At 40.5% G+C, this 26,794-nt stretch overlaps 1 protein-coding gene and 1 long non-coding RNA gene across 5 annotated transcripts in view; one reads left to right on the top strand and one right to left on the bottom strand.

The window, feature by feature from the left end:
• The window catches only part of Tbl1x (transducin (beta)-like 1 X-linked), a 153,174-nt gene that overhangs the window by 13,232 nt on the left and 113,148 nt on the right, over nt 1–26,794 (bottom strand). For all 4 annotated transcript variants that reach the window (XM_030251300.1, XM_006527939.3, NM_020601.2 and 1 more), the window contains 8 exons: nt 15,851–15,945; nt 7,984–8,097; nt 5,935–6,080; nt 3,022–3,283; nt 1,567–1,699; nt 1,098–1,239; nt 774–837; nt 571–668 (listed from right to left, as the gene is read on the bottom strand). In XM_030251300.1, the coding sequence (XP_030107160.1) occupies nt 571–668; nt 774–837; nt 1,098–1,239; nt 1,567–1,699; nt 3,022–3,283; nt 5,935–6,080; nt 7,984–8,041 (903 nt within the window). In that variant the 5' untranslated portion in view covers nt 8,042–8,097; nt 15,851–15,945. The remainder of the gene's footprint in view (nt 1–570; nt 669–773; nt 838–1,097; nt 1,240–1,566; nt 1,700–3,021; nt 3,284–5,934; nt 6,081–7,983; nt 8,098–15,850; nt 15,946–26,794) is intronic.
• Gm52447 overlaps nt 7,132–26,794 on the top strand; it is a 28,153-nt gene continuing 8,490 nt past the window's right edge. The window contains exons 1-2 of the long non-coding RNA XR_003953113.1: nt 7,132–7,187; nt 11,305–11,365. This is a non-coding gene — a long non-coding RNA (predicted gene, 52447). The remainder of the gene's footprint in view (nt 7,188–11,304; nt 11,366–26,794) is intronic.

The raw sequence follows: 26,794 nt of genomic DNA, 5'->3' as shown, positions 1-26,794 counted from the left end.
CCTTTGGATATTGTTCTAAAAGAAGAGCTATAGAAATGAGCATTTCCAACAATCCCCTGCCACTCTATGAACTGGGAGAGCAGGTGGAACAGCCCAAAAATCCAAAGTATGGATTGAAAAAAATCAAACTGTAAGTCAGCTCCATGAGTTTCTGTGAAGTTTGCCCTGTATCAGGTCTCAGAGAATTCTGCCATCTACAGTGGGAAGCAGTGGTTTATCAGGTGAGAAAAGGTGGAGCTAGGGGAGGAAAAAAGAGTCTGTGACTAAAAATTGCTTAATGGATAAAAGTCAACCCAGAAACATCCACAACTGAATACTTTTTATAAACTCCATTTGGAGATTTCTCCTCTTTCCATAACGAGACTGAGAGTACATTCTGCATGAAGGTCTACAGAGGTAAATAAAATGTATGAGTGATTCCTTGTTCAAAAGTCAGCAGTAAGATCAAACCAGAGAAATAAACAGCCTAAATGAGTTATTTTACCAAGGAAGTCAACAGACTAAATAAATAAACAAGCAAACACACATCCACATATAAAAGGGATGGTTTTTAAGTTGACATCCACTCACCTTGTCTACACCAGCACTCAAAATATAATTCCCCTTTTTGTTCCACTTCAAAGCAAAGATGGGACCTTTATGTTGACCTAAGGTGCTGGCTAGGTTACCTGAGATGGGAAAACACAGACATGGTGACTTCACAGTTACTCACTGTTCACTCTAGGATCACACAGCAAGTCCTTCTTAACACATATGAGGAATGCAAAACTTACCATCTTCTGTCCATATTCTTGCAAAACCATCATAGGAACCTGTTGCCAACAGTGTTCCATCGCTCTTGGGGATAGAAAAAGGCAAAACACATTAGTATCTGGGTGCTTTCCTGAGCCTCATTCTTACATGGGTCTGTGTGACAGATGGAACACAAGTTCATGACAATGGGGACAACTTTCCATTCCCAGGCTGCTGTCTTTCCACTAGGATCTGATTATGAGCACTTGATACCAGCACCCCAATGTGGGAGCTAAGACAAAGAACTATCTGCCACTTTGAGTTTGCATGTGCTTCATCTGAACACACTGATGGTAGAAACTTACATTCCAGTCCAATGAAGTGACATCCTTATTACTGGGAACATCATGTCCACCTTCACGTATACAGTGCCTCAGCACAAGCTGTGTGGAGCCCCCGTTGCTGTTCTCATTAAGGTTCCATATCCTCGCAGTGGAGTCTCCAGATCTGCAGAATCAACATGGAGCATTTGACTCTGGTTCAATGGGAAAATGTGACTGATGCGGGGCTAGGTCTCACATCATTAGCATGTGTCTTTTCCACTTCTTTTGCTCAGTTTCTTTCCTCACCCATCCCTTCCACTTACCTGCCTTACTCCCCACCAAATAGAGAAATGGCTGGGACCACTGTCTTTCCCACAGTATAGGATGCACAAAGCAGCCTGTTCCTCTGTCTTTATTTATTAGGGAAGTCCAACAAACCAGTGCACTTTCCTCAAGGCAGTACTCCGGAGAAGAATGCAGACCCAGGTGCTTTCCAGTCCCAAATTCTTACCCAGAAGCAAGTAGGTCACTAACAGGATTCCAGGCACAAATGAAGACCTCAGACTCATGGCCTCGAAGGACTGTGGCTTTACTCGGTGGAATTTCAACGTCTCCATCTATTTCCATTGGCTTTGAGTGATTATCTGCCAAGCCAACATGAAAATTTACATGGTCCACCAACACATTAAAAAAAAACAGCTTCAGGCACTACTGTTTTAAAAATACTGTTAGTATCAAAGTCACGCTACACCTGATGATGGTTAAAAAAAAAGGGGCATTTCTGCAGTTTGGTACACATTTTGTGTTTTTGTTTTGACAGTGCTATGTTGTACATTTGTTCCCAAAGTGTTCTGGAAGCTTGGTGTCCACATGGGGAATATGACAGCAGGTGATGGGACCTTTAAGAAGTGGTTCCTAGTGGGAAGTCACTTGTTAGTTATTTGTAGTCTGCTTTGACTTCTTTTTCTCCCATGATGCCCTCTACTTTGCATTTCCATCTCAACGTCCACATGGTCATGCCCATGTGTATGCATTGCCTGTGAGCTGAAGGAATATGCCCTTTTCCCTTATAAACTAGTTGCTTCAGGTATGAAAAAAAGCTAACTCTACTGCCACCCTCAAGAGAATCACACAAGGAGCCCAATGAGGTGGTTCAGCCAGTCCTGGAAGACTGATGACCTGAGTGAAAAAGAACTAACTCCTGAATGTTGTCTTCTGACCACAGAATGCTTAGGCATTGCAGCAGCAATAAGGAGAAGCTACTTTGCAGTAGCAGACTGTGAAGTCGAGGGTTGGAACCCCAACTGCACCAGGCTCGAGTAACAGTGTGAAAATCATAAACCTCAGTAGGTAGCAGCATGGGTTAAGCCTTTAGGAAGCACCATGAACAACTGCAAGAGCTGTGGATGTACACACAACAAACCCTCTTTGCATGTGAGCTGCCAATATACATTAAGGTATGTGTTCACCTCTGCTCTGTCCAGGTGCAGGGCTAATGTGGACATGGTCTTACTTGCTCTGACTCTGGAGTTACCCAATAGGAGCTAACGTTCTGGTAGTTTGCAATGATAAAGTAATACAATGCCCCATATCTGGGGCTGATGCCCTTGACATTACCTTGGCTTGCTGGCTACAGCAAAATTGAGCTTAAGAACCTGAGGATGGGACACTAGTGAAGTACTGGGATTGAAGGGCATCACAACTGATACACTTATGGAAGCTTCCCTTGTGATATGGACACTCGCACAGGTGTAAAATTTCCTGAAACCAAGGGAGGCCAGTGAAGTCAAAGATGAAGATCTTGTGGACAGACAGGAAACAAAGCCCAGAAACCAATTAAAGAGATTGACAGCAGGCCACACTTTAAGCATCCCTTCAACTATACATAGATTCAGGAGAAGAAAGGAAAAAAAAACCAAAAAACCAAAAACATGACCCCTTGAAGACCAGAGCACTCTGCACTTACTTATTGCATGGGCTCCATTTTCTTCCCCATTCACGGTGGCTTCTCCATTCTTTGGTGGGTTTTGCTGAGCAGCAGCTGCTGGTGTTGTAGCCGCTGTGCTTGTGGCTGTGGCTGCAGCTGCTGCTGCTGCAGCTGCTGCATTGGCTTGCTGCTGGGCAAGTTTCTCCCGAAAAGCTTGCTGTCTTGTCTGTACCACATCGGGCATCACAGCATCAATTAACGATAGGGACTCAATGGGACGCCCATCAAATACCGTGCCATCCTAGGAAAGCAAGGCCAGGGTTACCCATCAGCTACCATGGACCAGAGAAGCTGGAATGAACTAGGAATAAGGTACAAGGTTTGTGGTGGGACAAGGTTAGATGTCAAAGAGGGATGGGGAAGTGGATGAGGAGGACCATTCATGGAGAGCTAGCAGTAGAAGATCATCCTTAGTAATTTCATAGATGTCTAGCTAAATTTGGGCATTATGGGTATCTGAACAGGGTTACTTTTATCCTATGACAAAACTTGCTACCATCAATGTGGTGATTATTCGACCAATAGGGTAGAATTGCCTCCTTGAAGGACAAGTCGCAATGTGACAGAGGCATTTTCAGTTGTCAACATTGGGAGCATAGATTTATATTGTCATCCATGGAGCAGAGGCAGGTCATGCTGTTCACCATCTTCAGGTGTACCGGAAATCCTTCCTCTGAGAATCACCCAGCCACAAAGGTGTAGTGCTGAGATGGATGGCAACCCTGACTGGATGCTATTACCAGATCAGGCATCTTTTCAATGACTATCATTAACAATGAAGGAAGAATGAGCCCAATATAAAGACAACTGCACCATTCAGAATAGGACTCCAGCACCTGGGTCTACCTGAATGTGCTATATATGACTCCCTGGGCTCAGTGTGGAGATGAAATACAACATGATGCAACCAGGCAATAGGGTGTCTTGATTCTAAAATGCATTACAAAACTGTACGTTGTCCATGAAAACATATCCACATATCTTTAAAAAACACAGGAAGTTCTTTCCTCAGGAAACACTCCAAATATTTGAATCATGAATCTCCACATGCCTCCAGGCTGTCTGCTGGATGAAAAACCACGTTCTCATATGCTCTAAACTCTCAGAAATGAAGAGGCACAAGTTTTGGCTGAATATTATCTAAACAACACTTTGCCCCACGTGGATTTTTTTCTTTTGGTTTTTCTTTTTAAATTATAATACAATGTAAAAAAAAAGGAAATAAATACGACATAGTACATTCAGTATCACTCATCAGCCATTTGGCCCTGGATTCTGGCCTTGAGTGGCCAGAGTTGATGATAAATCTTGATCTTTTTGTGTCATTTTTCTCTTTCATAGAGAGATAAGCAAACAGTGTCACAAAACATGGCCATGTGGCTGAAGAGATGTCTCAGCAATTAAGAGTACTAGTTGCTTTTCTAGATGACGTGGATTCAGTTCTCAGCATCCTTACAGTGGCATAGAAGCACCAGTAACTCCAATTTTGGGCAAACTCATACCCTATTCTGGCTGTTGCAGGCACCAGAATCCCAGTGGTACATGGACATGCATATAGGCAAAGCAAACATACACATAAGATAAAACTTAACAAATGAACTAGAAAAAGAGGTAGGTCACTGTCAACACAATAAAAAATACTGCCACATCTGAATTCTTTTTTAATTTTTGGAAACACATAACAAAGAGAATTTACCCCTAGACAAACAAAACCGTATTGGATGATAAGAGAAATAGAAATCAGACACTATTCTTGTGCTTAGAAGGATAATTTTTAAAGTTAAAAGAGAATATAGCAAGAAAACAGTCTGTAAGATATTTCAAATGGTGGATCAGGTTCATGGAAGGAGAGGGATGGTATGTACTGGAGTGGGTCAACTGAAGTATGTATAAAAAAGCAGTAAGGAAACTTGTTATTTTGTAAGATAAAAAAATCAAAGTATGAACAGAAATATCTTGCATGTATAGCTAAAGCCATAGACTATAAAAAAAAGTTAGTGCTGCTGAGAAGGAATCAACACTTAGCTGTGAACTCCACATGTTTGTACTACCAATCTCTGTCAAGTAAGATGTGTCCACTGATAGAACAGTGGCCTGGATGTTGAAGGTAATTAAAAGCTGCTTTCTGATTGGATTTAAGAACTGATCCATAAGTGGGAATTCATATCTGGTTCTGTAAACCTGGCTAAAAGCAGGTGGTTGGGGGAAGATACTGCTATGGTTTTGCTAAATGGACATGGTGTGCCTATCAAATTCTAAATATCCATGTTTAAGCCCACAGATTAGTACTGCTATTAGCTTTGGTCAGAGAAGCTTTTTCTTTGCTGTGTGGTACTCACCACAGAGACTTATAAGTAGTTAAAAGTGCTAGAAATGAACGACTATTGAATTGCAGCTGTAAATGGGCAACTTGCTCCAAGGCTCAGTCAGGACACATGCAGGAAGGGGAGGACAGAGAGAGAATGTAGGAGTCAGAGAAATGGTTTGAGTGTGAAATGCTCTTCAAATTTCCTTCTAGTTATGCCCTGTCAGTTTGACAGAAAATAAAGACTCTCTATGAGCATCTAGTAAGGTCCTGCTTTGGGCATTCTGCCCTGGGAAATCAGAAAGAGGGCTTGTCTGCTCATGCAAAGCCCTGTAACAAAGTAGATGAAAGTCTGTTTGTAAGAATGAATTGGTTGTTTTCATCAGTCAACACCTTGTGATTTTTCAAACCTGCACAAGGAGGCATCCAAAGCTTACTGATGGTGCAGTGACCTGTTTGTAGCTTCCACTTTTCCCCAAATACCTTAGAATGCATGCCAGACCTGTATTCAGGGATCATATACACATTCTTCTGAGATCTGCTAGGGGTAGTCTGGAATTCTGCCATATCCTCAGGAATGAACATACCTCGTTGATGCTGATCTCCGCCTCCACATACTGCAGTCCTTTCTGAAGAATGGAGATTAGGGCAGCCGGTGGCACTAGTGTACCATTGATGTTGGACTGGCTAATGTGACTTTCGATCCCAAACGTGAAGGCAGAGTGGGAAAAACCTGCAGGAAGAGGGAAGCAGAGACAGGTGTGAGCCAAGTAGGGAGGGAAATGTGGGTTAGAGATGTGAACATAGAGCTATGGGCTTGGGGAAGGCTGTAGAATGGAAGTTCGGGTTCTGGTTAGGGTCGAGCAGGCAGGGAAAACAGAAGGAACACAGAAGTAAGGAATAGTGCTAATATATAATCAGAAACACTTTGATGGCAAAGCCTGGCTTTTACATGGGAGGTGGGGAATTGAACATAGATTCATATCCTTGCAGAGCAAGCACTTTACCTATCAGAAAATCTCCACAGCCCGTAGATATATTTTTGACTACCATTTCCAACATAAGATGGGTTTAATAGGAGTTGACTCAAACATTACACTGAGTATAGTAGTTTAGCTGCAATGTGCCCCCCAAAGACCCATATGCTAAAGACTTGAGTGACAAGCCAGTGGTACAGCAGAGTGGTGATAAAGCCTTTAAGAAGAGAGGCCTAATAGGAAGAAATCAGGTCACCAACGATGTGACCTTAAAGGGGATATTGGAGACCCCCCCACCCCTTTCCATTTTCCTCTCTTTGCTTCCTAAGGCAAGCAAATACTGTGCCACATACTACACCATGATGTTCTCCCACACCACAGACCCAAAAGAACAGGAACAAAGCAACCATGGATTTCTGAAAGCCAGAAAAATCCATTTCCTCCTTTAATTTCATTTGCTTGAGGTATTTGGTCACAGTGAAATAAAGTTAACTAAAAGAACTACACATGCAACTCCAGAAGATGGAAACAAATTATATCTCAAAGTATGACCACTTGAAAATAGGTTTATGGCAGATATAATTTATTAAAATAAGTGTGCTGAGACCCTGGGCTGATATAGTCTTTTCTTTGTAAAAGGAAATGTGGACACATTTGGACATCAGGACCAAGGTGATGCAGCTTTAAGCCAAGAAATGTCAAAGGTTGCTAACAGATCACCAAAGCTAGGGGAGGCATAGAACTGACTCCCCACAGCCTACAGAAAGAAATACTTGCCAACAGCTTTACCAGAGATTTCAATTTTCTACCAGAGAAGTGAACATAGGGCACTCCCTATTGGACTGAAGTGGCTTGTTGCATGGGTAGGTACAATTAGTATCATTTTGTAGATTTTAAATATCTTCAGGTTGTGAGAATTAAAAAATGTTTTACTTGAGAACTAAAATCGCTCATTGGAGAAATCACATTAGACCATGACAAAATAGCATTTTGTCCCACCTGAGGCTCTCTGAACCCAAGAGCTACCCACAAGGACTATTTTGCCAACAGGAGACATATGTGTCTAGCCTTTTAACTATATACCTTGAAGCAACATTTTGGCAAGGTCCCACTCACTCTGTAGACTAGGGCAGCCTTAAACTTAAGAGATATGCCTCTCTCTGTCTTCCAAGTGCTAGCATTAAAGGTGAATGTCATCACACCTGGCTCAACTGCTCTTGACTGATTTCCTGTCATGAGAAGAAAGACCATGCTCTCCCCACACTCCAACGGAGGAATGAAGTGCCTTCCAAACCACTTCTCTGTCCCTTTAACACTCTATTATATAGAGTATTCTTAGGTCTTTTTGATGATCCGATAGTCTGGCTTGTACTGGTGGTCAACTGTTTTGTCCAAAACATATTTAAAATGAACTTCCTCCAGAAAAGAAAGCTGGTTACTGGGGCTGGTGAGATGGCTTAGCGGGTAAGAGCACCAACTGCCCTTCTGAAGGTCCTGAGTTCAAATCCCAGTAACCACATGGTGGCTCACAGCCACCCATAATGAGACCTGATGCCCTCTTCTGGGGTATCTGAAGACAGCTACAGTGCACTTACATATAATAAATAAATAAATAAATAAATCTTAAAAAAAAAAAAGCAAGTAAAGAAAGCTGGTTACCTGATTCCTGGAGGTAGCGATATACCAGAAAGTTCACCTCGTCGCTGGTAATGCTCATCTTAGCCTCACCTTTCGGCGATGAGGTCTTCGTCTCGATCAAGTGTGAGCCACCCTCTGTTAGAAAAACATCAGAAACATTGTTTTGAATATGTTGTATGTATTTGTCTTCTGAATGTGTGTGCATTGCAGTGGGGAGGGGGTGGCGTGTGTGCTAGGGACAGATTCAGGGCCTTATTAGGCCAAGTGCTCTACTACTTTAGCTATACCCCTTTGAGATGATTTAAATACAGTATCACATACTTATTATGGGTTGACCAATTACCATCATATTGTATTATAACTAGACAGATAGATGTATGTGTATATACACATGAACATATAAATATGTGTGTATATGAAAGTTGACACAATCGAGAGTGGCCTGAGAAGAGACTCAATGAAGAACCATCTAGATCAAGCTGGCCTATGGCCATGTCTGAGAAGGAGTATCTTTTTTTTCCAACATATTTTTATTGACTATTTGGAGATTTTGAATCATATACCACTATCACATTCATTTTCTAGTCTTTCCCTGTCCACCCCCCATCCCTGTTACACCCCCAGCCAAAAAAAAATGGAATTTGTATTATCTCTAGATTCAGTAGAGCGTGGTCAAAGCCTCAGTGGCCTGGTCACTAAATGGAGACAAGTGAGTCCTTACCTTCTGGCATCCCTGCCAGAAGTTATCTATTGTGGAGGGCAACACCTCAGCATCCTATCATAGTTTTAAGAGTTCTCCTCATGGCTTCCTGTCTAGGCTATCACTATTGGGGGGGGTTATCTTCTATGCCCTCTTTCTCAACTGCCTCTAGTCATCAATATCTGTCAAAGTGGCTTATTTGTTTAAAAAGACCATGAGGACATAGATTATGGGCTTTGACATGGTTTGTAATATCAACACACCACAAACAGGGTTCCTGGGTTGCAGTAGAGCCATGGACCACAGCCCTGCGATGTAGCTGGGATCACTGACATCAACTCGGCATCCTGCCACAGCATAAACCACAGACCTCAAATTTCTTGATAGTGTTAATTGATAAGAGAAAGCCCAGCCCACTTGATTGGCACGCTGGTGGAGCGGGGTCCTGAGTGGATGAATATAAAAAAAGCAAGCTGAACACATGCACACATTCACATTCTCTTTGGCTCTTTCCTTTGAACTATCTGCTTCAAGTTCTTGTCTTGATTTCTCCTCAATGATGGGCTATATCATGAAATTCTAAGCAAAACAAACCCTTTCTCTCTTAAGCTGGTTGTGTATGTGTGTGTATGTACACACACACACACACACACACACACACACACACACACGCGCGTGTGTGTTTCTATCTTCCAGGCAAAATGTTTTCCCAAAAAGAGAAAAGCTGGCATATATTTTAGGGTCAGGATATGAACCATACCAGGGAAGCCAGATTCAAGGTCAACATAGAGTACAATCAGCTGATTTTGTATTTAGTCAGTGAAACCACAGTGCATTATAATTCAGAATGTGCATGGTAATGGAACCTACACACATGGAACCCTGAACCGACGTGGGCAGATGTGGCTGGATCAGTACTTTACCATACAGAAGACACCTGAGCAGACTGGTAGTGATGTCAAGTCTTCCTTGGAAGAATGACAAGTGTGGTCCTGGGGAAATATGCATCACAGTGTCATCTCTTGGAGAAGTTTAAAGGGGTCTTCACCATAAACTTAAAGGTCACTCTATATACAGGATATGAGAAGCCCCAAGGGTGGTGAACAGGTGTGGGGTCAAGTAGCTACACATGTCACCTTGACATTACTTCTGTGTCAGGGCTCCAAGTAAAGAAAGAGATGCAGGAAACATGGGGGGACAGAGATCTCATGGAAATGACTATGCTACACCAACCAGTTAAGACTGATGAATGAGTGAGAAGAAAATACATTGCATACATGTATAAATCTTTCAAGAAACTAATAAAATACATATATAAAAATGCTTATCTTCCTTTGTTGATACTAATGTATTTGTGCAAACATTGCCACAAAACTATGACCTGCGATTTCTACTTGGTACCTTAGAGGGAAGAAATAGACTCAGTAAATAGCTATAAATTCACATTGAAAGCTAACAAAAATATAACTTAAAGAAGTTAGAAAATGCAAACATATGTGTAGAAAAAAAAAAAAACGGTACCTGAGCATACCAGCAGACTTGGTAAGGCTGAGTAATGTCATAATGATGAAAGTCCTAGCTGCAGTGACAGGCTTACAGTCTCAGGGTTTCTCTACATCCCACACAGCTACAAACATCTGATTTTTCTATCAACAACTTGTTATGGGATGGCAGAAGTCATATTGCATTATTATAGTGACAGAAAGAAAATAATTTGAAAAATGGCCAATCAAAGGAAACAGCAATGCAGAGAGCCACACTGGCCATCTCTAGCCACATACAAGTGGAAATCCAGCTCTCATTTAACACATGACCAATTAGTAGGAGAGCACCCACTTCAGCTTGAAGCTGAGAGTCTCCAAGAAATGTTTGGCAACCCTCCTGGTTACAAATAAAAGGGAGCATTTGTTATGCTCATAGAAATGCTCAGCCCCAAACAGAATAGGGAAGATGTTTCATCTGAGTTTATTTTCTTGCCTGAACTAGTTTTTAATGGAGACACCTTCAAGTAGTTGATGGGAAGTCTTTGAAGTTGGGACTGTACAGGAATGGAAATAATGAAAGTAACTTAATTCTATCTGGAGTTGAAGCCACAACTAAATCAATTCCCCCCTCCCTCCTTCCCTGCTTTTGAAAAAAAAAAAAGTTGATGACATCTCTGAACCTCTTGCACTAGAAATAAGTGTCAACAGAAATAATAATTGGGTTATAGATCTCAAGAAATTAAGAGAACATTATGTCTGCTGTTTTTGTTTTCTTTTTAAGACTTTAAGGTTGCAGAAATTCCCTTTCCTTCACAAAACAGGTCAAGATTCAGTATCCACAGATGGTTAAGTGACTTATTTATTACCGGTTTTCATGTGTGCTTACAGTATCCAATAGCTATTATTCCTGGGGAAACAAGAGGGTTGCTCAAAATCAACAAGATCTAAATTGCTATGCAGTATCTTTAAAAATGGAAACCTGAGGCTTCCCTAGTTCAGAGAGATGGTGCTGCTTTAAGGATACAGAGAACGAATTCATTACTTGCCACAAGAGGGCAGTTTTGTTCTGCAGTGAAGACGATGGTACAAGGTACTCATATTTTAGTGTGGGTAATACATCTGACACGTCATTATATGGCAAAAATTCTCCTTTCACAGCTTGTCCCATGATTCAGAGAACTTTTATGGCCATGACAAGATGCCTGTGTTTCTCAGAGAGGTAAGAAAGTATCTTGTTCCTGCTATTAGCATGCTGTTTTTTATGCTGGAAGAGTCTGAGGTAAAAGAAATTATCTGCTGAGACTCAGGACTCTGTCCTATTTCCATGAGAACCCAAAACAGCCAACCACAGAGGATGAAAAATGGTCTCAATGTACCCCCCTTCCATGAAGAGCAGGAAAGACAAACGTTACATGCATATATGAATACTAAATAAGTTTTCATAAGGTGTCCGTTTCTCTGCTGAATTAGTCTTAGCAGCTCATAAATCCCTGGCTTTTTTTCCATAATAAGGTCTCTAAGTTACATTTATTTTCATTTCATAATTGGTAGCTACCTTAAGACAAAATTCTTTTCATTAATAAGTAGTCAGCCTTGGAAATTTCCTCATGACAACAGACTGATACAGTGACACTTGAGGTCCTCTCTCTGTAAATGTCTTTCCTGTTCTACTATAGATACTCCTTTGTTTGTACATTGGATTAACAATGGGAGAAGGGAAGGAAATACACAAAAAGATGGTCAGTGTGCATTTTATAGTTTGATCCCAATTGTGAAAATATGCAAATAAGTAAAGGCTGGGAAGAAATATAACACAGTGGAATAATATGCAGCCATTAAAACAATACTTAGGAGAAAAATGCCTATGACAGCGTTAGGCAGAAAAACCAGGTGAGGGTTGGGGAGATGGCTCAGTGGGGAAAGTGCCTACTATGTGAACATGAGGACTTCGGGTCAGATTCCCAGTACCTATTTAAAGGATTGGCATGTGGTGTGTAACCTCAGGGCTGTGGCTCAGAGATAGGCAGAGATGGGATTTGATGGTTAGTAGGCCTTTCAAAGGATCAAACTTCAGGTTCAGTGAGACTCAAAGAATAAATGTGGAGAAGCAGTGGAGCACATGACATGGACCTCTGGCTTCCACATGTGCCTGCTTATATGAGCAAACACACCCCTAAACACACATGCATCCTTCACCTCTCATGCACAAATCAGTCAGCAGAAATAGGTGATGTGCGCATGGTACTACATCTTGTTTTGTGTTTTTACACCCTCCTGATCATTCATAACTAGGTCTATATGGACAGTTATGTTGCATTTATATATCTGTGTGTGTTTTTGAACTTTTCACTTTGTATTTTTGTATTGTAAAAATGAACTGGATTACATTTATTAAAATATAATTAAAATCTGGCAAAGACTTAAATACAGGGTTGAGAAAAGAGAGTTTTCTGTTAGAAAAAGAACTCTGGTTTTCAAATGAGATTATTTTCAGCAAAAGGCATGCCAAAGAGGGATGTATTGTGCCTGGCTGCCTTACTGGATTGATTAAAATGTGCCCTCCTAAGGTTTTCCGCTAGACCCCGTGTGCACAGCCATGACAGAAGGTAATGTTACACAAAAGGAATGCAGAAGGCAGACCCAGAAGTAAATATTCTTGGACATGTTTATGTGGTTAAGAGCAGACATCTGCTGTGGAAGTCCACTTCACAGTAGTGAAGGATATGCACAAGCCAAGCAGTAAGACTTTCTTAAAATTTCTCCCCCGAGACTGGTAAATCAGGTGGCTTGGACAATACCAACACACAGGACCAAGCCTATCTAGGAACCAGGCTCAGCTCTAATTGTTGAGGCTTGGCGCCTCCTTTACCTCAGCTTCACTGCCTAAAGTGACACACATTTCAAAATATATCATATCTGGGGACCAAGTATTCAAGTACATGAACCTGTTGGGAGCATTCACATCCTAACCCTGGAAAGCCTCTTTTCTATACCTGTATACACAGGCACTAAGTTTTGTTGATTAAGTGTTTAGCAGTTTAAATTCCACAGTCAAAAGACTGATAACATTTTTGTGGTTTTATTTTATTGCTTGTTTGTTTTTTGAGACAGGGTCTTGTTTATATACACCAGGCTGGCCTTAAACCAATTTCCTATCTCAGCTTCCTGAGTCCTGGGTGAAAGGAGTACATCACTATAGCTAGTTCGAGACTGATAACACTTTGTGTGGTGTTTGTGTAGAGTATGTGTGTAGGCACGTATGTGTGTGCACGTTTGGAAGCCAGAGGTAAGAAATAGATGCTGGTCTCTTGTTCTCTGCCTTAATTTTTGGCGCAGGTTATCTCAGTGAACCTGAAAGTTTCCATTTGGGGTAGACTGGGTGGTCAGTGAGGTTCTAGGATCTACTAGTTTCTCCCCTGCCTCAGCACAAGGTTTACAAGTGAGTACATAACACTATCACATGACCAGAAGACAGAGGAGGGAAGAAGAGAAGCCATTTAGTGAGCTCAGTAGGCCATGCCTCTTAAATATCCACTGCCCAACTGCTTCTAGCACCTGAATCCTTGGGGGCAACACACTAAAATCGTTGTATTGAGTATTCACTGCACCCAATTTTTACTTGGGTATCAGGAATCCACTCAGGTCGCTTATGGTCACACGAGAGGCACTTTTCCATCTGAGCTATCTTCCTGGCCCCAAGACTGATTAATACCTGAAATGTAAAATAAAATAAAAAGGCAATAGCAGCAGTGAGCAGGGTCCCTCAATCTCAGTCCTGATACTAGGTATCATATCAAGGTCCTATCTTGTGGAGCCTGTCTCTGAGAGTCGAGATTTTATCTCCAATTCAAAACAGCTACAACAGATGAGAGAGAAACCACTGTGTTTCACCAGCTTGAGATTAGCAACCCAGCACCTATCACCAGAGTTTATATACATAAACTGATTGGCATTCAGCAAGTTCAAATGGCTTCAACATAGGTTCCCTGACCCACAAGACATAAACCATTAGAAGATGCTTGCTCATCACTATGGACTGAATACAACAGTTTGAGTGTGTCCCCCAAGAAGTGACATGTTGACATGAGTGTGGTAGTAGAAATTTAAAAGGCAAGGTCTCCTGAGGTCACAGACTGGCCCCTACCCCTTCTCTGTGTCCTAGTGTTGTGATGTAATCCCTCTTAGCAGTGCGATGTGATGACAATGAAGAGAGTGAAGCTACAGGGCCCTCATATGAGCCAGACCTACCTATATATGATGTTTGGACTTTCAGGCTCAAAAACTGAGTTAAACAAACTTCTATATTTGAGTAAGTAGCCAGCCTCACACAATTCCTTTAGTAACAAAAAAACCCAGCCTAATTCAATGACACCTCCACCCCAAATCTCTCTGGTCTTTCCTAGTCTAAGGCAGGTTTTTTCATTTCTACAACAGAAAGCAATTGATTTTTACTAGAACAAGACCCACAATATTTCAGTCATTTTTAAATTTACTTTTCTGTAAATCTAAAAAACTGCCTGCTCTGGAAAATGATACCCTGAATACTGGCATGCAAGAGTTTGCATGGACATGGTTTTATTCTTTGGTGTATTTATTTTGAAGTAGAGACTTTTGGCCATATAATAGTTCTAGATCTGGACTAGTGAAGAACTATTAATCCGTTTTAAAGCAGCTACTATATCCATCAATATTTTGGGAGCTTTAATTTTTATTATTTTATGCGTGGGGGTGTTTTGTCTACATGTATGTCTGTGTGCTACATGCATGCCTGGTGTCCACTAGAAGAGACCATCAGATACCCTGAAACTGGAGTTACAGATGCTTGTGAGCTGCCAAGCTCGGGGATGGGAATCAAACCTGAGTCCTTCGGAAGAGCTTTATGTTCTGGAAGTGATATAATAAACATTGTGATATTTTTTAAAAAGTGGGTCAGAGTTACTAAAAGCCATTAAAATGTAGCTGAACATTTAAATATGTGCAAATAAAACAAAGCCCTCAAATCAAAAGGAACAATTATTTACTTCCTTGCTTGTTTATTTACTATTCTGTTACAGTGCTCAGGATGAAACCTGGGGCTACATCCACGATAAGCAGATGCCTTACAGCTGTGCTGTACCCCTAACCACTTCCTAGCATACTTTGGATGTGTATTTCAAGTGATCAGTTGGCACACACACCACTCTCTGCAGTCTGGTAAATCCTGGCCTGTGACTAGATTTATGCAGGGGAATCTGCATGAACTTTCTACAAAATTTCAAAGTTAGTCAGCAAGTCAGTCTGCAGACAGACATAATTCATATTCACAAACTAATGAAGCAGTGAATTCACATGTGGGATACAAATAAAGATACACTCCTGGGTCCCATTCTAGTAAAAGTGGCAGTTTACTTGTAGCTCATGATATTGACAAGAAAGATTTTTGAGTGTTGTCTCCTCACAGTAACACTTGGAGAAGTTTATTTTAGCTCAGCCAAAATCCAAAACTCTTAGAGGGTCATCTAAGGTGAAAAGTAAGTATGAAAGCCCCAGTAGGCTGCTGATGTTCCAGCCTTCCCTCTCTCCTTCAATTTCAGCTGAAGTACCTGCAATTTCTTTATTAAATGTAATTTGGAAACAAGTGCAGAGCTTTGCAGAATGCAGGCCTACTTCTCAAATGGATTTTCAGGCACAAGGTAGAGTGGCCCCATGGAAGGAGGTTCCTTACCGTCACAGTGAGTGCATGTGTAGACCTCTGGAACAGTGGGCTACCCAGTATCCGATCACAGAACTTGAGAGGTGCTCACAAAGTCCAGGACCACCCTACATAGAAACAGAAAGATTTGCAAACAAATGTCATAAAAATCCATGAAGGCAGCATATCCACATCTCAACCCTCCTGTTCCTTTAGACATTCTTCTCATCCTAAGTCAAATTTTTTCATTTTATTTGCTCATCGTTTTTGTCTTCACCTTTTAGATGAAGATACAGGTTCTAGATGCAAAGAATAAAAATGGAATAGGGATTAAAATAGCTGGCTAGGCATTATTATGCATGTAGCAATTCTGAAATGACAAAAATCAATACTTGCACAGATTTTGCTGCTGCTATTACTTAATAATAATGTCCTAGAAGGCACCTTAGTTTTTAGGACAGTGCTTTATGCAACTGACAATGTGTACACACCCTCAGGTAAAGACAGCACAATGAAGTTCAGAGATACCTCAGACACCCGTGCATAACATTTACAGTACATCTACCATGCTTGTTAATCGGCACACCTGCACATATATCATGCTTGCAAATTATATCTTATCTTTGACTCCTTTAAAAGCAAAGACACCATCAACTAATATGTCTTTCCCTTGGTGCTAGGGGGAAAAACCTACAGCACTTCAGGAGCCAGGCAAGAATTCTACCCCAGGCCCACCCTAACCTTCTGAGCAGTGCTTTCATGAATTGCCATTTCAAAAAGTTCTGCCTGGAATTTTTAAAAACCTACTTGCTTACTTATTTAGTGTGTGTCTGTGTGTGTAATTGCAGCAACCACAAGACAACTTTCCAAAGTCAGTTCTCTCCTTCTACCATGTGTATCCCTCCCTGGGCGTAAACTGAGGTCAGTCAGCCAACAAGCTTGCTGGTGGATATCTTTAGCCTCTAAACTATCTTGCAGGACCCTGAAGTGATCTTGCAGAAAAAATAAAACAGATAATTTTTTCAGTAACTAGGAACACAAATCATAGAACCAGCAGTTGCCTAATGTGATGTATTTCTAACCTTGCAAAATTTCCTTAGTTGTGAATGAATCCAGCTTAGGAAGAGTTTAATCTATCCAAAACCATCAGAAAATACAAGAACCAAGGACACTGAATTACTGCTTCTCAAGTTCTTAATCATCTTGAGTAATAGCTAAAAGGTGCAGGTTTACTGTAACTCAAAGCCACCAGTGAAACTGTGGGTAAAGTTTCTGCTTATTACCATCATAAAGTGTTTTCAGGAAATGCAAGCAAATCATTCCTATAGTCATGTTTATGGTTCTGCTGTTTAACAGAAGGAAATGAAAGAGATTTGACAGGCAAGTTCACAGGCCTCCAAGTTTCATTCCCATATTAAAAAATAAAGAACTCATAAGGATTTTAGAAATAAAAATAAGACCCATACTAAATTCACCTACAAAATCTCTGAATGGAAATTAAAAGTCACAAAACCAGAAAGAATCAGGCACAAAGGAATATACTTAAAAAATAAAACCAAATTTTGTTATGAAAAAAAAAATCCCCTGGGAAAGAGGGGCTGGGGAGATGGCTCAGCAGTGAGGAGTATTGTGTTGCACTTGCGGAGGTCTTAAGTCAGTTTCCAGCACACACATGACCGCTCCAATTATCTGTAACTCCCTTTCCTGAGAATACTGGCTTCCTCAGGTACTCCATGCATGTGATACCTATAATATACATGCAGGTAAACACTCAAATACACTAAATAAAAAATAAGTCTTTTTAAAGGAAAAACATGGTGGAAAAAGGACAAAACTCTTTAAAAGAAGCTGAAGAGGAAGCAAATGAGTGCTTAGGGTAAGCTGTAAATTATGGGGTGGAAGAAGGATAAGCCTTATGATGAAATAGCTAAATGCTACAAAGTATCAAAATATAAGCAGCTGTCACCACAATAAGCTCCAAATTGCCTGTAAATTAAAAGATTAAACCCCATCATAATTCAATAAGCAATTAATATACTAACAGTTCCTATTACAAGCTGTTCAGGAAAAAAATTTAGAAATGAATTTCTATTTTCCTTGGTCCAAAACAGATGGTAACTCACAAATCAGAGTTTCAAAACTGAAGACTATCTTTTATATATGTTGTGAAACTGTGTAAGCCTAATTGACTTTATCATCTGTGTGTGATCAACACCACACAGACACACACACACACACACACACACACACACCAACAAAGGGGAATTATGACTTTAGTTAATTCTGGTTATACAACCTGTCAAAAATAAATCAGCTGATTACTGAAAACAATAAATCAAAACAAGAAACTAAACATTCCAATAGCTATTTTAGATGGATTTCCCCATGATTAGTAAGTACCTAAAAGAGAACCATCATCAATAGTTAGTATTCGTAGGCCTGAGGAGATGGTTCAGTGGGTAAAGTGATAGCTTTGCAAGCACTAGGACCTCAGCCCAGGTCCCCAGAACCCATATAAAACCTGGGCATGGCAGTGAACATCTGTAACCCCAGTGTTGTTGGGTAAGGACAAGCAGATCACTCAAGCTCACTGGCCAGTCTAGCTCAATCAGTGAGTTCCAGACTAAGGACACGTTTGCCTTGGTCATGGCATTTTATCAGAATAATAAAAAAATAACTAAGAGACTCATTGTATTTTTTACTGTTTAGCTGATGCTCTAAATTGGACACAAAACTCCAGGGGCATAAGGTATCTCCCAGCCTTCCCTTCCTCCCCACAACTGTATCTGTATTTCCCTCTCTCGAGTTATCCAAAGCATACACTTTTTATGTTTCTGGCTAATAGAAGTATGCCATCCCATATTAATTTTTGCACTCTAGGCTAGACACAGAATGTCTGGACATAGAATGTGTACAGTAAATGTAATCTGAAGAAGGGAAAGTGCTTGGAGGGGAGATAGACCATATATGTTCACAGAGCACTGCAATAGCTGTTAACACAGTAATTACACAATCCGCCACACTTGTTTTCTTTCTGTTTCTCTTTATTGCAAAACACCAGAAGGAGTAAAATATTTTCACAAGGATACTAGAGTTCAGAAAGATTTGTTTGGAATTCTTCCTGTGTGGGTTGGAATCCAGGGACTTGCACAGGCTAAGCATCCCCGCCCAGTTCTATTTTTCTTTTGGGACAGTACAATGATGCAGACTAGCCCTGAAAATGATATCCTTCTGCTTCAGCCTTCTCTATGCTGGGACTGCAGGATTTAATAGTTATTCCTTCTATATCCCTGATGTAACATCTCAATACACTAATGTCCTATTTGAGTGCTCAGGAGCCAGCATTCACCTATTTACTATTCTACCCTCTAACTCTTCATCTATTTACTGTTGAGAAGTCACACAGATGTAGCCAAATGTCCAAACCAAGAACCCCCTCTGTTAAGGTCCATTCTAAAGTCAAACATGTAGGTTTCTCCATTCCTGCTTTACTCTAAACCTTGTTCATCACTTTACAGTGCTTCAGAACAAATTTCCTTATTTGAAAAATACTATAAAAATTTTTAGTTTTATTTAGTTGTTTGAATTGGGGATGTCATATATAGTCCAGGCTGGCCTTTAATTTACAGTCTTCCTGTTTCAACCTGTAGGGTATTGGCTACAGGCAAATACTAGAACTATGGGGGACTTTAGAGACACATCGAGACCAGAGGCCACAGATTGTGGACAAGTGCTGGGATCTCTAATGCGTGCTACAAAGAGTCCTTGGGATAAGTGAACTTGGATTACAAGTGAGCTCTGGGAGCAACAGAGACCATAGGCTACATCTGGGATTTCAGGTGAAGGTACTGTATGCACAGCGAGCACTAGAATTAAAGGCATGCACCCTAACACCTAGCCCACCAGCAGCCCAGGTATAAACTTTTCAACACTTGCATATGTGTGCATATGTATAAGCCAGAGGTTGACATTGGGTAACTTCCTTGATTGCTCTGCACATTACTGAGATAGCCCCGCATTGAATTGAGAGCTCACAAGTTGAGCTAGTCTAACTGGACAACTTGCTCCAGGGATTCCTCCTGCCTTTTGCACACCAGGCTTATAGTTACTTTTTAATGTAGGTTCTGAGGCTCAAAACCTGGTCCTTATCCTTGTATAGTAAGTGGATCATCCACTTATTATGCACAACTTTTAAATTGCATGTAAAAAATAATATAGATAAGCAATAAATGGAAACTAAAAGTGTTCCTTTCAAAGGCTTGAGGGATCTTAGGGGATCACATTCTCAGCCTATGACAAGGGCATTAGCAATTTAAGGAGTTCTCCTTAAACATGATACCAAATTTCAAAGTATTTTTCCTCACAAGAGGAAATTCTGTCTTCAAGACTCATTATCACAAATAAATTTACTATTTATTGAATACTCATGTATTCAATACAATAAGAACATTCCAATTCAACCTCCCTATCACTAATTATAACCCGGCATCTTCAAGATTGTTCTCTGGTTTTAGTTGAAGTAAAATAAAATTACTTAACATAGAATTAATCACTTTGAAAGTGTGGTATTAGTACCTTAAGTATCTTAAGGAACCACCACCCACAAAACACTTTCATCACAATAAAGGAAAACTTTCCACCCATTCACAACCATTCCACCCCTCCTCTTGGGAATATCAGAGCTGCTAGTTGGATATCCACGGTTGTAGATTTGCCTAGTCAACACATTTCATAAATACACATCACACAGTGACCATCTGTGTCCGGCTTCTCTCAGTGACTATATTTCCAAATTGCTTCCTTCAGCAGCAAGGATCTAATCTCATTCCTTTTTACGGCCATGCACCATGTTGTTAGTAGTTGAGCAATTTCCCTTCCAGGGACAGTCAGGCAATGTCAGGGGAGACCAGGTGGAGGTGCGACGCTTCTTTTTTGAAACAGGAAGAAAAGCACACATGCACACACACACAGTCCATGTTTTCTCCAGAAGAAATATTAAGACCAATGTGTATTTCCCAATAAGCTCTGCAAGCTTGAAATTTTTTGATAATACTTGACTGAAACCGAAGTATGCCAAGATGCTTATGTCTTAAAAATAAGTATAATAATAGTGCCTAGAAGTAGGACAGTTCTCCATGAACCTTTATTCACTGGGAATTAAAATCAGGCCACCATCCTCAATTTTCTTTTTACTCATGAAACTATGGCAATGGTCACAGGAAGGTGAAAATTGACAATTTATGAATTGTCTCTTCAGATCACCTTACTATTCTATTGTTTGGTTTTTTTATATATTATGTTGGAATACCCTTCCTTCAGACCATAACTTCTTAAGCTGCGGGTATGATCCCATATGGTATCACGTAGCCAAATTGAGGGCTTACCAAAAACAATTGGCAATAGTTCAAGATTTCTGAATGCACAACCAAGAATCAATTCAAAATCAAACTTGTAAAGAATACAAGGGGCTCCCAGTAGGACTTGCTCATGCTGCCTGTGTAACCTCACTGGAGCCTTGCTTATAAAACTATAACACAAGAACTGGCATGTCTTCACCACACGCTCAGGTTTTAGACAGATATATGTTATAAACTGCAGGTACACAGACTTCTGCTCTTACAGAACCAGCACAGCTTAATTGTGAATGAAAGGCAAAGACTTCGTAATTTCCTACATCATTCCTCAGCACGCCATTATCAAGTTTGATGTCTGATCTTAAAACCTGATGTTTGAGCCGGGCAGTGGTGGCGCATGCCTTTAATCCCAGCACTCTGGAGGCAGAGGCAGGCGGATTTCTATTAGGCTTTTTAATAGTTATTGGATCGCATTATGGACATCTACCAACAAATAAGCACACAAAAAACCTACAACATCGTCAATGTCAACACATCTTATAAGGCTACACCCTCATCAACTTTTTGTCACAGCCAGTCAACTATAAAGAAGGAAGGTTTATCTGGGCTTACAATTGCTGCCTTTGGACCTGTTGTGAGGCAGCTTTCAATGGAAGAAGTTCACCTCATGAAATAAAGGAAAAGAAGGGGCAGAGGTCACAATATCCCCTCCAAGTGCACACCCCCAGTAACTCAACTTCTTCTCTCTAGGCCCCACTTACAGGTTCCATGATGCCTTCAATGGGATGGGAAACAAACATTTAATACAAAGTGTAGGGGAGACATTTCAACCTCAAACTATGTCAGCTACTATAATTATGATCCTCTGCCATGGTTTGTCTTAAGTGTCGACTAGGTTGCACTGAGGTCTAACTGGGAGATTAATGAAGCACATCTCTCGTTTTGTCTATGAGGGTGTTTCCATACAGATAATGGATTGATCCCTTCATGACTTCATAACATGGTGACATTACTAGGAAGTGGTAGAAGGTGAAAGTTGGTGCATAGATGGAGTAAAAGGTAACAGACTGCATCTTACCATGACCCTGTCATGCTGTGACAGAAACTATTTTTTTCTATACCACATGCTTCCCTGACCACTAGGTTCTGCCCAAGCACACAGGGGCATGATATGGGGATAGAACTCATAACCAAAATAAAGCTTCCCTTTTGTAAATTGATCCTGTCAGATATTTTGTCACAGTCTACTTTCTGAAATGAATTTAACCTACATATGCAACACAGTAGGGGAAGCTGCAGGAAGACAGATCGGGGCCAGCACACTGCTATATACAAGACCAAAGAGTGAGTATCACAGATATTGTGACTACAGTATCAAGGCAAGTACTATACTCTTAAGTAGGATCAGAGAAGCATTCAATAAGAAGCAAATGAACAATTGAGGTATGTTCCAAGACATCTTTACCTACAAAAACTAACTGGGGCTGAATGGCCCAATAGGAAATAGTTTCCCAACTTCTACCTTGAAGCATATTACCATGGCCTGGTTAATCAGTGCACTGCAAACACATGGAAAAGTGAAAATAGATAATCTACAGCTGTCACCACAGTGAACACAGGCACCACACACTGTTTGGAGAGGTCATCACTCCAAGTGATGGAGAGTACACATCACTCCAAGGTAACATAGGTCTGCTTTCTGTCACCAAGGAACATATTAGTGGAGAGGGGAGGAACACAAGATGGACCATGGCCCAGTTTTTGGTCCCTGGGATCTTTAACTTCAGAATACCAAACTTGGTATTTTGATGAGGTTTTGAGGATGTGGACACAAACAGCCTTGCAAAAAAACCTTCCAGATATTCTGAAGACACGTATTTTTCAGTTCCTAACATAAACACTCAGATATTTTGCAGGAACTAATCCCTTAGTGCCCTTTCTTACTGTCTGGAATGGACTCAGAGTGTAGAAAACACTAGACTAGCAAAAAAGCAGAATTCCTCCCCATACCCAGCAAAGACATGCAGTGACATGGTTCTTAGTCCTCCTTTGCATATTACCTTTGTTGTGAATGAAGAACAGGGATACCAGTGTATTCTCAGAGGTGGCAGATACAAAGGAGATGGTTTACAGTGTGAGACCACTGGGACAACAAACACTTCACACAAGCTGTGACTTAAATAAAAGCCATGGGTCATCATGATGAAGCAGCTAACATAAATCCCATGAGGTGCCAGGTATTACAAATGCTGTATTATGAATGCTGTAAATTAAGATATAGGTCATGTGAGATAATGACACTGAGGTAGTTAGGATAAAGGTAATTGCCACACAACTTGAGTTCAATTTGCAGGAGCTACTTTGGAAGAAGAGTACTGACTACTGTAAAGTATTTTTCTGACCTCTATCTCCATACTGTGGCACATTCATACATACTCACCCATCAGGCACTTGTGTTTACTGCCCTTTCCACTTCTCTTCTCTAACAATAATAAATACAAGTGTAAATTAAAAGGAAAACAAACTCTAGAAGAGTAGAAGGGCCAAGCATAACATCTTTCAAATGTTAAGCTTTGTTCTCATCTAAAAGACTTAAAGAAGCTTAAAATAGGGATTAAAAATATTCTTAAATGCCTGTCCATTTAAGGTCTTTCTCAGTAAGGGAGCAGAGTTACCATGACCTATCATCACTGCTGGACCTTTAAGGATTACTTGTCTGAATATGGGGTACTGAAGCCACACAAATACAATGAAGTTCATTTGAATGGATCAATAACATTGCAAGTTCCATGTGCTATAAATACTCAGAAACAGAGACACATATCACATTAAGACTTTCAGAACAGAAAATTTGACCCCTAGAATCATACCCAGGGAACCCTGAATGTAGGTCACTGACATGGCATTCCACTAACATTTTATTATACCACATGGCCTGTGTCAAAATGCTTAAAATAACTAACAATGATAATGAGGGTCAAGGAGATGGTTCAGCAGGCGAAAACACTAGTCCTGCAAAGCTTGGCTTCCCAAGTTCCATTCCCAGAACCAACATAAGATGCAGATGTGTGGATTTACACCTGCAATCCCAACACAGCTCTTGGCAAGAAGTAAAGAGAAAACAGGACAATTAGCTCTTAGCTCAAGGGTCAAAGGGCCCAGAATACCAAGCATGGCAAAACAGGAAGAGACACTCTGTTTCAAACAAGGTGGAGGCCGGATTACTCAAAAATTTTCCTCTCACCTACCAACACACCATGGCACAAGTATACCAGTGTGTGCAGTGCATGCACGCATGTGCGTGCACGCACACACACACACTTAAAAGGGATATTCTGACTACATTCTCTTGGTGCCTTACAATTAAACTATTGACTACATTATTTTTTGTTCATTTCAATCACATTCTATTTATGCACAGCAGAAGTTGTTGGGTTTTTTTTCCTGTCTCTGCATTCCAGTGAGGACTTATTTCTTGGAAATCACACTCCATATCCCTAGGAGGACACATTCTCCCTAGCCATGTAAACTAGCAAATCTTCTCAAGAGGAGATTATTTCCAAGCTGTCGTTAGATGAGCAGAATTCCTTATGAAGCCTGGGCGTCTTGTAGGAAATTATCTAAGCTTGCTGTGCTAATGAATGGGGACAGTGCTTTCAAGTTCTACTACATCAAGTTATATACTCCAATACAGGTAAAGCTACACGTAGGCTGTTACCAGACAACAGACACAATAAGGATAACTGCACATATATCACCAGAATACTGGGTGATTTTCTTTCATGCAAATATGTATGGTGTATGTATATATACATGTGTGTGTGTGTGTGTGTGTGTGTGCGCATATTTGCTATGAATGTAGGCACCCATGCATGTGGCAGAGGATGATATCATGAATCTTCCTAGATCTCTTTTCAGGGTCTTTCTATTGAACCCAGAACCCTCCCCCCATTCAGCTAGTTTAGCTGGCTACCTTGGCTCCTGGGTATCCCTGTCACCAATTTCCAAGCATTAGAACTAGAGGGAGGCTAAAACTACAGGAGGCTGCAACACACACACACACACACACACACACACACCACCTTTTAAAGAGTACTTAAACTGGCCACAAAAGGGGATAAATTTGTCCTTTGTGTAACATTATTATAATAATTTTCTAGAAGCAGCAAGTGGGTTTTAGCAAGGCAAAAAGAATGAAATTGAAAAAAAAAAGAAAAGGCTAGCAGATCTTTCCTTCTGGAAGAGAACATTAAAATCTTTACTAACTCTCAAATTTGTACGTGTCTTACCAATCTGACTACATGAGTGGCACTCTGAACAGTTCCTCCAGGCTGTTTTCCCATATGATTTTATCTGCCCACCTTTCTCTTTTTTACTCCTTTCCTCTTTCCCAAACAGACTCTTTCATACAAATATCTTTTCCAAATGCGGTTTCAGAAAAGAGAAAAAAAGTACACATGCCCCATTTCCTAAAAAAATTAAGTTCCAAATGTGCCAGCTAATTTTGCAACTTTATTTCCCTTTAAGCTTGTCAAAATTTGTCTCAGGTTCTTTCTAAGACGATGATTTCAATAAAACAATATGCTAAATAAATGTAAGCTACAGAGATACAGGTGTGATGGTTGGGGTTGATGCTCCTGACAATAAATAATACAAAGTGTGGTCCTAAGATGGGGAAGGCACTGGCCATAAAGAGCTTAACTTGGATCCACAGGACCCACATAAAGCCAGCTGCAGCGTATGTCTATAATCCCAGCAGACTACCAGATATTTGGAGAGATGGAAGATCACCGGCCAACTAGTCTGGAATATGTAGCAGACTATCAACAACCAGACTATCTTAAAAAATGTGGCCGGGCAGTGGTGGTGCACGCCTTTAATCCCAGCACTTGGGAGGCAGAGGCAGGCAGATTTCTGAGTTTGAGGCCAGCCTGGTCTATAGAATGAGTTCCAGGACAGCCAGGGCTATGCAGAGAAGCCCTGTCTAGGGAAAAAAAAAGTGGAAGACAATGACCAACCAACCCAAGGAAGTCTCCTGACCTGAGATGTATACCATGGCAGGTGCATACCTTCACACAAACACATATTGTAGACACTACAAACACAAAAATTGTAAAAGTATTAAAAATAAAATGCCATTGAGGACATCATTCAGAGGGAATATGTGAAATATTCTAATTTAGAAGCAACCATAGAATACCCAGAATGGCATTTATATTATTTTACACGGTTAATTGAAAACAAACAAACAAACAAACAAACAAACAAACAAAAAGACAGTGCCTCTTAGTTGGATACAAATCTTGTTCCAAAATTGAGCATGAACAAAGGATCAGAATTTTGAAGACTTTTCTCACGTTGGACACCTTCACTTTTGAGACATACCTCCAATTCAGTGGGAATATATTGACTGCTTAACAGGAATACGAGGAAGCTAAGTTGCTGTTGAATCCCAAGCACAAAAGGGGATACATATGAAATGAGCAAAACTAAGACTTTTTCTTTACCTAAAATAAACAAACAAACAAACAAACAACAAAGCATCTATCCTCCTGAGGTCTTCAACAACTACAATTGATTCTTGCAGACAAGTGTAGCAGTTAACAGCCATGTACTGAGTGTC

Source organism: Mus musculus, chromosome X (assembly GCF_000001635.26).
Source record: "Mus musculus strain C57BL/6J chromosome X, GRCm38.p6 C57BL/6J".
Classification (NCBI taxonomy): Eukaryota; Metazoa; Chordata; class Mammalia; order Rodentia; family Muridae; genus Mus; species Mus musculus.
Note: the sequence above shows the minus strand (reverse complement) of the source record. Positions and strands in the feature narration are given on the sequence as shown.